This window comes from Phocoena phocoena, chromosome 3, assembly GCF_963924675.1.
Source record: "Phocoena phocoena chromosome 3, mPhoPho1.1, whole genome shotgun sequence".
Classification (NCBI taxonomy): Eukaryota; Metazoa; Chordata; class Mammalia; order Artiodactyla; family Phocoenidae; genus Phocoena; species Phocoena phocoena.
In genome coordinates this window covers 42,861,505-42,874,981 of record NC_089221.1, presented here as the reverse complement: position 1 = coordinate 42,874,981, position 13,477 = coordinate 42,861,505, and the positions used below count along the sequence as shown (strand labels likewise).

At 37.3% G+C, this 13,477-nt stretch overlaps 1 protein-coding gene across 1 annotated transcript in view; it reads right to left on the bottom strand.

The window, feature by feature from the left end:
- The window catches only part of MTREX (Mtr4 exosome RNA helicase), a 135,034-nt gene that overhangs the window by 84,869 nt on the left and 36,688 nt on the right, over positions 1-13,477 (bottom strand). The window contains exons 6-9 of the mRNA XM_065873971.1: positions 10,359-10,533; positions 9,163-9,253; positions 1,243-1,367; positions 56-154 (exon numbers count right to left, since the gene is read on the bottom strand). Coding sequence (XP_065730043.1) covers positions 56-154; positions 1,243-1,367; positions 9,163-9,253; positions 10,359-10,533 — 490 coding nt within the window. The remainder of the gene's footprint in view (positions 1-55; positions 155-1,242; positions 1,368-9,162; positions 9,254-10,358; positions 10,534-13,477) is intronic.

Here is a 13,477-nt window from a genome sequence, read left to right as displayed (position 1 = left end):
CTATAAACAGCAAAGTATGATATTATAGATATAAGAATTGTAATTACTCCCTTACATTTTCATCAACCACAAGGTGCAGACCATCTCCCCCTGCTGGAAAAATGTAGTGCTGTAATGGAGTAGGCCGATAATCTGTGTAAATTACATGACAAGGCTGTAAAAACAAAGAAAAGTAATTAACCATATATTTTATTTCTTCAAAATAATACCATGTATATGACCTACCTAAAAGACCTTAAGGAGACAAATTTTTGAATTCAACATTTCAAAAAGAAAAAAGTTTTTTTAAAAAAACCCTTAAGTCAGGAGAAGAAAAATGGGGAAAACTGAGGTCCATCAAATTATACTACCATCTGTTCAATTTTACTAATTCCCTAATCAGGGATAAATATCAATACATGATTTGAGTTTCCATATGATCTTGGATCCATACCCTAGACCTGTGATGCCATAATTAAAGAAGACTTCAATTTCTCCGTAGCAGCAGTAATGGTGACACAGAATGCTCCCTGAGGTAAAATAGAACTTTTCTAGCCCAGAGACTTTTCAAAGCTTTACTAAAACAGCAGGTTGATCTAACTCCTCCAGAAGATCCACTGTGTTTCTATCCTACAGAAGCAACATGATGTTACAAAAATGCCATTAGAGAGCTTATAAATGGATAAAAAATAAATTTTCAGCATTCTGGTATAAAGGAAAAATAAGGGCAGAAAAATAAAACCAAGAATAAATTTAGTACACATGAACAAAAGCTTGTTATAAGGTCCTTTAATGCTGCTAAAATTAGACTAGAAAAACAAAAAGAAAATACAGTCACTAAAAAGTCTGCATTCACATGAAAACAATCAAATCACACTCTCAGAAAATGCCCAGCTTTTTCCCAGTACCGAGGTCTTAGAGAAAATTCTCTACTGTGTACTCATGGTTCATTGTATGAATAGATAGTTTCCAAACCTGGCAGGTCATCACGATCAATTTGGGAGCGTTTAAAAGCTAAAGGTTTCAAAACCCAAGACCCTACTCCCAGAGATTTTGATGTATTGGGTTTGAGATAGGACTCAGAAAATTCACACTTATAAAAAAATTAGTCCGTTGATTTTGACAAGCTTGCTCGATTTAAAAAGTAGTTTCACATTAAAATGTCTTTATTCTAGGCAGCATCAGGAACGAAGTACAGGATATAGTAAGGCCAACTTGTAACATTTTAAATATGGAAAACATCAGAAAAGGGAAAGAAAATACCTGTTTATGTAAGTGGCAAATCCATTCAGCAAACTGCCGGGCATTTGGAATAGTAGCCGAAAGAAAGACATAGTGAACATTATCAGGAAGCAAAATAATAGTTTCTTCCCATACGACACCACGCTCTGAAAAATACAAATACACCTTGGAATTCAATGTTACTTTATTATTTTCTCTCAAGCTCAATAATTAGAAATACAGACCATGTTGCACAAGGATATTTTTAGCCACAGACCCTTACTGTAAACTACTTTAGTTCTAACCATGAATTCATTTAGTAGAAAATTAGTAGACTAAACCAGCATAAACACAATGTACTCTGAAACAACAGCCTGCAAAAAGCAGCGCCAAACTGAATCCTGTTCAAACAGCCTAACAAGAGTCCCAGGACAACGGAAATAGTATTTCCATCTCACTTAGAGAAGCAGAAGTTGTTGGCTTATAGAAAGTCACAGTAACAAATTTCAAAGAAACACCATTACTACAGCATATAGCATCGTTCATCTAAATTACCATCATGATCTCCAGAGATGAAAGATTTGATAAACAACGAAACTATAAGTCAGATGGAAAAAAAATGGAAAAATCCATGTGAGAATTTCCCTCCCATAAATGAACAAATCAATACAGGATTCATGATTTAAAAACCAAAATAACTGTTTAGAATCTAATCTTAGGAATTTCACAAAAGTGAAATTTCTAAAAAGGGTAAATGATTTCTTAAACTTGTATTACTGTCACTATGAATACAGGTTAACTCACTGCTTTAACTCAAATAAAAACTAAGCTTTAAGTGTGTACATATTAAACATTTAACTTTTAAATGTGTTTGTTAACTTTCGCCCTCCAAGTTCCACCCAAAATTCCAAGTAAACTTACTTTTCCATTACAGTAGTGCAATAGTTCAAGTAAAGGGATAAATTTTTTGTTCATTTTTATTTCATAATCCTCATTTTATTTTTACCATAAACATGCACTTATTTAAAAAAAACAATAAATAAAACTCAAGAATGTTAACTTTGTAGGCTAGAAGTTTTAGAAATTCTTTAACATTAGTTATACTAGAGAGCTCTCTATTAAAGGGAACTAATTTTAATTCCATTTTTAAAATGTGAAATTGCATTTTTTCACCCAGAAGTTTTTACTTTTTAAGAAGTTGTAACTGAATGAGATCCTACTGGAAATAGCACATCATGTTATCCTCAAATTAGTTTATAAGAACTCTACTCACATGGAAGATCAACAACTACTTGTTCAAAATTCCTAATGCCATTCTTTTTTTCTTAATATCTTTATTGGAGTATGATTGATTTAGTGTTGTTAGCTTCTGCTGCATAACAAAGTGAATCATCTATATGCATACATATATCCACATATCCCCTCCCTCTTGCATCTCCCTCCCACCCTCCGTATCCAACCCCTCTAGGTGGTCACAAAGCACCGAGCTGATCTCCCTGTGCCATGCAGCTGCTTCCCACTAGCTATCTTATTTTACATTTGGTACTGTATATATGTCAGTGCTACTCTCACTCTTCGTCCCAGCTTACACTTCCCCCTCCCCATGTCCTCAAGTCCATTCTCTACCTCTGTGTCTTTATTCCTCTCTTGCCCCAAGGCTCTTCAGAACCTTTGTTTTTCCTTTTTTGATTCCATATACACGTGTTAGCATATGGTATTTGTTCTCTTTCTGACATACTTCACTCTGTATGAGAGACTCTAGGTCCATCCACCTCACTACAAATAATTTCGTTTCTTTTTATGGCTGAGTAATATTCCATTGTATATATGTGCCACATCTTCTTTATCCATTCATATGTCAATAGACACTTAGGTTGCTTCCATGTCCTGGCTATTATAAATAGTGCTGCAATGAACATTGTGGTACATGACTCTTTCTGAATTATGGTTTTCTCAAGGTATATGCCCAGTAGTGGGACTGCTGGGTCATATGGTAGTCCTATTTTTAGTTTTTTAAGGAACCTCCATACTGTTCTCCACAGTGGCTGTATCAATTTACTTTCCCACCAACAGTGCAAGAGGGTTACCTTTTCTCCACACCCTCTCCAGCATTTACTGTTTGTAGATTTTTTGATGATGCCCATTCTGACCGATGTGAGGTGATACCTCATTGTAGTTTTGAGTTGCATTTCTCTAATTATTAGTGATGTTGAGCATCTTTTCATATGTTTGTTGGCAATCTGTATATCTTCTCTGGAGAAATGTCTATTTAGGTCTTCTGCCCATTTCTGGATTGGGTTGTTTTTTGTTATTGAAGCTGCATGAGCTGCTTGTATATTCTGGAGACTAATCCTTTGTCAGTTGCTTCACTTTCAAGTATTTTCTCCTATTCTGAGGGTTGTGTTTTGGTCTTGTTTATGGTTTCCTTTGCTGTGAAACAGCTTTTAAGCTTCATTAGGTCCCATTTGTTTATTTTTGTTTTTATTTCCATTTCTCTGGGAGATGGGTCAAAAACGATCTTGCTGTAATTTATATCAGAGTGTTCTTCCTATGTTTTCCTCTAAGAATTTTAGTGTCTGACCTTATATTTAGGTCTTTAATCCATTTTGAGTTTATTTTTGTGTATGGTGTTAGGAAGTGTTCTAATTTCATTCTTTTACATGTAGCTGTCCAGTTTTCCCAGTACCACTTATTGCAGATGCTCTTTTCTCCATCATATATTCTTGCCTCCTTTATCAAAGATAAGGTGACCATATGTGCGTGGGTTTATCTCCGGGCTTTCTACCCTGTTCCATTGATATGTGTTTCTGTTTTTTGTCAGTACCATACTGTCTTGATTACTGTAGATTTCTAGTATAGTCTGAAGTCCAGGAGCCTGATTCCTCCAGCTCTGTTTTTCTTTCTCAAGATTGCTGTGGCTATTTGGGATCTTTTGTGTTTCAATACAAGTTGTGCAATTTTCTGTTCTTCTGTGAAACATGCCATTGGTAGTTTGTTAGGGATTGCACTGAATCTGTAGATTGCTTTGGGTAGTACAGTCATTTTCACAATGTTGACTCATACAGTCCAAGAACACAGTATCTCTCTCCTTCTCTTTGTATCATCTTTAATTTCTTTCATCAGTGTCTTATAGTTTTCTGCATGCAGGTCTTTTGTATCCTTAGGTAGGTTTATTCCTAGGTATTTTATTCTTTTTGTTGCAGTGGTAAATGGGAGTGTTTCCTTAATTTCTCTTTCAGATTTTTCATCATTAGTGTATAGGCATGCAAGAGATTTCTGTGCATTAGTTTTGTACCCTGCTACTCTACCAAATTCACTGATTAGCACTAGTAGTTTCCTGGTAGCATCTTTTGGATTCTCTATGTAGAGTATCATGTCGTGTGGAGAGAGTGACAGTTTAACATCTTTTCCGATTTGGATTCCTCTTATTTTTCTTCTCTGATTGCTGCGGGTAAAACTTCCAAAACTATGTTGAATGAAAGTGGTGAGAGTGGGTAACCTTGTCTTGTTCCTGATATTAGAGGAAATGGTTTCAGTTTTTCACCATTGAGAATGATGTTGGCTGTGGGTTTGTCATATATGGCCTTTATTATGTTCAGGTAGGTTCCTTCTATGCCTCTCTTCTGGAGAGCTTTTATCATAAATGGGTGTTGAATTTTGTCAAAAGGTTTTTCTGCATCTATTGAGATGATCATATGGATTTCATCCTTCAATTTGGTTAATATGGTGTATCACACTGACAGGTTTGCATATATTGAAGAATCCTTGCATTCCTGGGATAAACCACTTGATCATGGTGTATGATCCTTTTAATGTGCTGTTGGATTCTGTTCGCTGGTATTTTGTTGAGGATTTTGCATCTATGTTCATCAGAGATGTTGGCCTGTAGTTTTCTTTTTTTGTGACATCTTCGTCTGGTTTTGCTATCAGGGTGATGGTGGCCTCATAGAAAGAGTTTGGGACTGTTCCTCCCTCTGCTATATTTTGGAAGACTTTGAGAAGGACAAGTGTTAGCATTTCTCTAAGTGTTTGATAGAATTTGGCTGTGAAGCCATCTGGTCCTTGGCTTTTGTTTGTTGGAAGATTTTTAATCACAGTCTCAGTTTCAGTGCTTGTGATTGTTTATATTTTCTATTTCTTCCTGGTTCAGTCTCGGAAGGCTGTGTTTTTCTAAGAATGTGTCCATTTCTTCCAGGTTTGCCATTTTATTGGCATACAGTTGCTTATAGTAATCTCATGATCCTTTGTATTTCTGCATTGTCAGTTGTTACTTCCCCTTTTTCATTTCTAATTGTTAATTTGAGTCTTCTCCCTTTTTTTCTTAGTGAGTCTGGCTAATGGTTTATCAATATTCTTTATCTTCTCAAAGAACCAGCTTTTAGTTTTATTGATCTTTGCTGTTTCCTTTATTTCTTTTCCATTTATTTCTGATCTTTATGATTTCTTTCCTTCAGCTAACTTCAGGGGTTTTTTCTTCTTCTTTCTCTAATTGCTTTAGGTGTAAGATTAGGTTGTCTGAGATTTTTCTTGTTTCTTGAGGTCAGATTGTATTGCTATAAACTTCCCTCTTAGAACTGCTTTTGCTGCATCCCATAGGTTTTGGGTCACTGTATTTTCATTGTCATTTGTTTCTAGGTATTTTATTTCCTCTTTGATTTCTTCAGTGATCTCTTGGTTATTTAGGAGTGCATTGTTTAGCTTCCACGTGTCTGTATTTTTTACAGAGTTCTTCCTGTAACTGACAGCTAGTCTCATAGTGTTGAGGTCGGAAAAAATATCTGATATGATTTCAATTTTCTTAAATTTAACAAGGCTTGATTTGTGACCCAAGATAAGATCTATCCTGGAGAATGTTCCATGAGCACTTGAGATAAATGTGTATTCTGTTGTTTTTGGATGCAATGTCCTATAAATATCAATTAAGCCCATCTTAATGTATCATTTAAAGCTTGTTTCCTTATTTATTTTCATTTTGGATGATCTGTCCATTGATGAAAGTGGGGTGTTAAAGTCCCCTACTATGATTGTTACTGTCGATTTCCCCTTTTATGGCTGATATTGTTTGCCTTATGTATTGAGGTGCTCCTATGTTGGGTGCATAAATATTTACACTGTTATATCTTCTTCTTGGATTGATCCCTTGATCATTATGTAGTGTCCTTCTTTGTCTCTTGTAATAGTCTTTATTTTAAAGTCTATTTTGTCTGATATGAGAATTGCTACTTCAGCTTTCTTTTGATTTCCATTTGCATGGAATATCTTTTTCCATCCCCTCACTTTCAGTCTGTACGTGTCCCTAGGTATGAAGTGGGTCTCTTGTAGACAGCATATTATATATGGGTATTGTTTTGGTATCCATTCAGCCAATTGATGTCTTTTGGTTGGAGCATTTAAACCATTTACATTTAAGGTAGCTATCAATATGTATGTTCCTATTACCATTTTCTTAATTGCTTTGGGTTTGTTTTTGTAGGTCTTTTCCTTCTCTTGTGTTTCCTGCCTAGAAAATCTCCTTTAGCATTTGTTGTAAAGCTGGTTTGGTGTTCCTGAATTCTCTTAACTTTTGCCTATCTGTAAAGGTTTTAATTTCTCCATTGAATCTGAATGAGATCCTTGCTGGGTAGGGTAATCTTGGGTGTAGGTTTTTCCCTTTCATCACTTTAAATATGTCCTGCCACTCCCTTCTGGCTTGCCGAGTTTCTGCTGAAAAATCAGCTGTTAACCTTATGGGGATTCCCTTTTATGTTATTTTTCCCTTGCTGCTTTTAATATTTTTACTTTGTATTTAATTTTTGATAGTTTGTTTAATATGTGTCTCAGTGTGTCTCTTTGGGTTTATCCCGATGGTAGTCTCTGTCCTTCCTGGACTTGACTATTTCCTTTCCCATGTTAGAGAAGTTTTTGACTATAATCTCTTCAAATATTTCCTCAGTTTCTTTCCTTATCTCTTCTTCTGGGAACCCTATAATTTGAATGTTGCTGCATTTAATGTTGTCCCAGAGGTCTCTGCAACTGTCCTCAAGTCTTTTCATTCCTTTTTGTTTATTCTGCTCCCTGGCAGTTATTTCCACCATTTTATCTTCCAGCTTACTTATCTGTTCTTCTACTTCAAGTATTCTGTTAATGATTCCTTCTAGAGTATTTTTAATTTCAGTAATTGTGTTGTTCATCACTGCTTGTCTGCTGTTTCGTTCTTCTCGGTCCTTGTTGTTTCTTTTATTTTCTCCATTCTGTTTCCGAGATTTTGGATCATCTTTACTATCATTATTCTGAATTCCTTTTCAGATAGGTTGCTTATGTTATCTTCATTTATTTGGTCTTGTAGGTTTTTACCCTACTCCTTTGTCTGTTACATATTCTTTTGCCATTTCTTTTTTTTGTTTTTTGGATGGGTGCTGCTGCATTCCTGTCTTATTGGTTGTTTGGCCTGAGATGTCCATCACTGGAGTTTGCAGGCAGTTAGATAGAGCTGGTTCCTAATGCTGCGATAACCACCTCCAGGAGGCCTCACTCAGATTGATATTCCCTGTGGTCTGAGATTCTCTGTTAGTCCAGTGGTTTGGACTTGGAGCTCCCACCACAAGAGCTCGGGCCCAACTTCTGGCCTGGGAACCAAGATCCTGCAAGCTTCATGGTGCAGTTAAAAAAAAAAAAGAAAAAAGGAAAAAGAAGCAGTACAATATCAAGAATAAAAAAGAAAATAAAATCAGAAAGATAAAGGTATATTAGGAAAAATAAAACTATAATTGAAACAACTGCAACAAGGTGAAATAAAACCACAGCAGAAGGAAAAAAGGGGGGGTGGACAACAAGTCAAAAGGAGAGATCACTAACAAAGTATAAAGAATAAAATAAAATTAGAAAAATAAAAGATTTATTAGGAAAAATAAAAATAGAAAAGAATCAACAGCAACGAATTAACAATGTAAAACAGAACCCCAATCTAAAAGAGGAAAAAGGAAAAGAAAAAAAAAAAAGCCTTGGCTATGCGGGCGCAGTTTAGGTAGGGGGTGGAACTTAGGTAGTGGCAGCATTTAGGGTGGGGTGGGGCCTGTGCAGAAGGGGAGAGGCAGCATGTCGAAAGGAGGGCCTCTGGAGTGTGGGGTTCAGGAGTTAGGGGGTAGGGCCCTGACTGAGGGTGTGTGGGTGGGATTTAGGCTCAGCTCGTTGGAGGGGTTCTCCAACTGCAGAAGTAGGGCCCTGGCTGGGGTTATAGTGTCGGGGCTTGGGCTCTGTGCTGTAGATGGGAGGCTCCAAGGGCAGAGTATTAGGTCCGGGAGCCCTAAATGCTTCCTGGTGCCTAAGTGGACAGGGAAAGCATTGGCCCCGTTCCCTTCTGTTCTTTCGCGCCCCTCCCCCACCATCTCCCCTGGGGTCTCCCCCATTGCCACTGGACCCCTAATCGTGGGTGGGTCCTGCTGGGTGCAGGAACTCCTTCTCTCCCCCAGCCACACCTCAGGGGTGCCGTCCCAGAGGTCCGGGCTTTACTTTTGCTCCCCCTTTCCTCCCTCCCACTCCCTAAGGACCCACGTGGCTGGAGGGAGACTAGGTGGGCAGAGGATCAGGCCCGGGATCTCAACAGGTTCCTGGGGGTCCAGCTAGGCAGGGGAAACCTGGCCATGATCCCTTGTGATCCTCTGCCCTCCCAATGGTTCCCCAATTTCCCGCAGTGGGCGTGGGATCCCTTCCCCTCCCCAAGCCGCCCCTCAGGGATGCCAGTCCTGTCCTGCCTCCACTTCTCCTCCCACTTCACTCCCCCCACGCCCCACATCCTACACAGTCACTGGGGTTTCCTCGTGTGCCTTAGGTGTCCATGGTCCCCCACTGGTACCTGGTAGATGCCCTAGTTGTGAGGAGATGCGAATTCCGCGTCCTCCTAGTATGCCATCTTGACTCCGCCCTACCTAATGCCATTCTTAAATAAAATACATGCTCACATCTCAACAACACTACAGAATATACCTGAATCTCTCATGTAATGAATTTCATCAAATATGACCCAAGCAACTTCTCGCATAACTTCAGAACCTCTGTACAGCATACTTCTCAAAATCTAAAGAAAAAGGAGAAGATTTAGCAGGATTCTGACATACCAAAAGCTCTTCTATCTAACAAGAAATTTTGGATATTCTTTTTTAATGGAGAGATTAAAATAATTTTGGGAGATACATATCTCTTAAATACATAATATTCCTTCCCTAAATCCAAAATAAATGACTTCTCAAGTAAGTAATCGGATATAATCCATGGAAACAATTATCATCTCCATATCCATATATCCTGAATAAGAAGCCACTTCCTTGCATGTACAGCACTTAACCCAAGACCTACACTTGCTAGAATATGAGAATAACTTGAAGTTATCTTCTATCTTACACAATGGATCTTATACTGTTATCCATTTTTTCTACCTCATCTTACCAGTATGAATACTTTCTAACAACCGTTATTCTGATTTCTGAGTTAAGACATCTTCCACGGATGGAAGAAAGTTTTGAGAATGGAAAATAAACTTACTTTAGGCACCAAGACAAAAAGTGAGCAATGCTTTTGGGTAACTCTAAAAGCCAGACGCTAATTTACGCTCTCTAGTGTACCATGTCTTTGTAGAATGCAATGATATAATTCAAGCATGTACAAAAGTACTTAGTAAAGACAGCTAATAGTGTCCAAAATGTAAGATGTTACAAAGATATGCAAAACTTAACTGTGATTATGGAAAGAAGCTAAACATAACTGGGTGTTTAAAAAAGTTAGTTATCTATTTGTATCAACACTCAGATACAGAAAAAAAAAATCACACAGAACAAGGAGCCACTACATATTCGAAACTATGTACTGAAATCCTTGAAATTATACAAAACCATCAAATTACTTTCAAGTCACTGATAATACACCTTTAAAAACATTTTGTGAAGAAAAAACTGCATCTATATTATGACAAATAACAGAAATATTGGTAATTTACAACTAAATTCAATTACTAGAACTTGTTTTAAGATGAACTCTATCCCTTTCAAGTAAATCTACTCAGACAGTAAAATGTTACATTTTTATTGATACAGAGCAAGTAATAAAACATTAGCTGTTTTAACTGAATAACCACATTAATTAAAAGGAAAATTAATTTAATTAAATTGAGACACCATATAAATTACCTCTGTGGTCATAACAAGACAAGATGCCGTAGGATTAATAGTAACATCTCCAGTCATCAGACCAACATCTTGAAATTCTTCATACATTTCACGGTATTTCTGGTTACTCAGGGCCTTAATTGGGCTAGTAAATATTACACGCTGTTTTTCCCTTAAGGCCAATGCAATGGCATATCTAAAAATGTGAAAACAAATAAGAATAAAGAATTTACAAAACCATGTCTTTAGAAGTATGTGATTTAAAAAATTCTATTTAGTGTCCAAACTTTCCCTAATTACGTATCTTAAATAGACTTTGCAGAATATTAATGTCTTATTCTATTTACTTTCAACAAACTATAATAATAGTAATAACGATGATAAATGTGAAGAATAGTGGTCTAAATGAATAAGAACGTTTTAAACTCTGGTCTCTTGGAGTTAATGTAACTTAATTACTAATACCAATGGATTACTTAATGGTTATTACCCTATTTCTTGGAAGTAAAACACATTTGTTTCTCTAGATGGGCCTCCAAAAGTTTACAGAACCTCTGCCTGTTAATTTATACGTACACAGAGTATAAATACTTAGGAAACACTGGAAATTGAGTTTGAGTTTCACAAATAAGTTAATGCATATGTATTCTCTCCCCACATGTATTAGTTATCAAGTCTGTCCTTTGTTTGTTAGTTTAAATAAACAGCTCTGACCTTTTTTTGGTCGGCAAGTCTTTTCTTTTTTAAAGACTTATTTATTATTTAAATTTTTAATTTTATTTTTGGCCATGTTGGGTCTTAGTTGCAGCAAGCAGGATCTTCACTGAGGTGTGTGGGCTTCTCTCTAGTTATGGTGTGTGGATTTTCCCTTCTCTAGTTGTGGCGTGGAGGCTCCAGGGCGCATGGGTTCCAGAGTGCACAGGCCCTGTAGTTTGCGGCACACAGGCTCTAGTTGAGGTGCATAAACTTGGTAGTTGTGGCATACAGGCTCAGTTGCCCTGTGGCATGTGGGATCTTAGTTCCCTGTCCTGGGATCGAACCCATGTCCCCTGCATTGTAAGGTGGATTCTTTACCACTGGACCACCAGGGAAGTCCCATCAAGTCTGTCCTTGAATGGAAATTAAGGCAGGTTCCAATAGTTCTTCTGCAGAGATGAATAGAATGCAACATAGTTTTTCCTTTTTGAAGAAAATTCAGCAGAGTTAAGTAAAAACAGATCATGAAATCAGGATTAAGCTTAGCAGCATGGTAGATCCTCCTTACTTAAGATACAGTTCCTATCCACAACAGGCTTATAATCTATTTGGGGAAATAAAAATATGGGATTTCCCTGGTGGCACAGTGGTTGGGAATCTGCCTGCCATTGCAGGGGATACAGGTTCTATCCCTGGCCCGGGAGGATCCCAGAGGCTGCGGAGTGGCTAGGCCTGTGTGCCACAGCTGCTGAGCCTGTGCTCTGGAGCCCATGAGCCACAACTACTGAGCCATGTGCCACAGCTGCTAAAGCCCACGCGCCTAGAGCCCATGCTCTGCAACAAGAGAAGCCAACACAGTGAGAAGCCTGCACACCTCAATGAGGAGTAACCCCCACTTGCTGCAACTGGAGAAGGCCCGCACGTGCAGCAACAAAGACCCAACGCAGCCAAAAATAAATTAATAAAAATAAATTAATTACTTACAAAAAAATTTATCCCAACCACGCCCCCAGTGAAATAAACAATTAAAAAATTAAGTTGTCCAAACATAATCAAATATGAATAGTAAGAAACATATATGAAAGAGAAAAGAATATACAGATGCTACAAAAGATTAGCAGATATAAAAAGAAACAGGAAAGTGATCAATGCTTAAGAAAAAGAAGCAGTCACAAGAAACTGAGTGGGCCCAGATGTTGGACTTAGCAGACAAAGACTTCAAAAAAGCTATAACAGGGCTTCCCTGGTGGTGCAGTGGTTGAGAGTCCGCCTGCCGATGCAGGGGACACGGGTTCGTGCCCCGGTCCGGGAAGATCCCACATGCCGCGGAGTGGCTGGGCCCGTGGGCCATGGCCGCTGAGCCTGCACTCCGCAACAGGAGAGGCCACAACAGTGAGAGGCCCGCATACCGCAAAAACGAAAAAGCTATAACAAACATGTCCAAAAAGTGTAAGGAAACCATGTTCTAAGAATTAAAGGAAATAGGACAATGATTCAACAAATAGGAAATCTCAACCGACACCTGAAACTATAACAGCGTAACTAAATGAAAACTCTACAGATGAAAAGTACAATAATTGAAATGAAAAATCCACTAGGTGGCTCAAGAGCAGATCTGAGATGGCAGAACAAAGTATCTAAATATGAAGATAGATCAACAGAAATTATCAAATCTAAAGAGAGAAATAGAAGAAAAATAAACAGACACTCAAAGATCTATGCGACAACCTCAAGTGTCCAAACATAAGTTCCAAACTGAGAAAGACGCAAGATAAATATTTGAAAAATTAACAAAAAAACTTCCTAGATTTGTTTTAAAAAACATAGATACCACAAGCACAATGAACCCAAGCAGGAATAACTTTGGAATCACACCTAGAAACTTTCAGAGTCAAACTGCTGAAAGTGTTCAAAGCAGCAAGAGAAAAACAACTCAAAACATACAAGAGAATACCATCATAATTAAGGCTTACTTCTGATGGGAAATAATGCAGTAGAATGAAACAATGTCAGCCAAATGAGTATCCAATGTTGAAAGAAAAAAAACTGTCAACCAAGAATTACATATTCAGTGACATTATCCTTTCAAAAATAAAAGCAAAATAAAGACATTTACAAATAAAAACTGAGTAAATTTACTGCTAACACATCAACCCCAGAAGAAATATTCTTAAAAAATTCTTTAACTCGAATACAGAGAAAAGAATAGAGTTCTAAAAATGATAAATATGTGGGTAAATACAAGACTGTATAGGGTTTGTGCTTCTCTTTTATTCAATTAATATTTTTAAAAACATAAGACTGTTTAAAGCAAAAACATTATTTTAACATTGCATTACACTGGATTTATAACATATAGTTGAAATATATGTGACAAAAATAGAAAAAAAGGAGGAAGAAATATTAGAGCAAGGTAACAATATTTTACAGAAATGGTGGCTGTG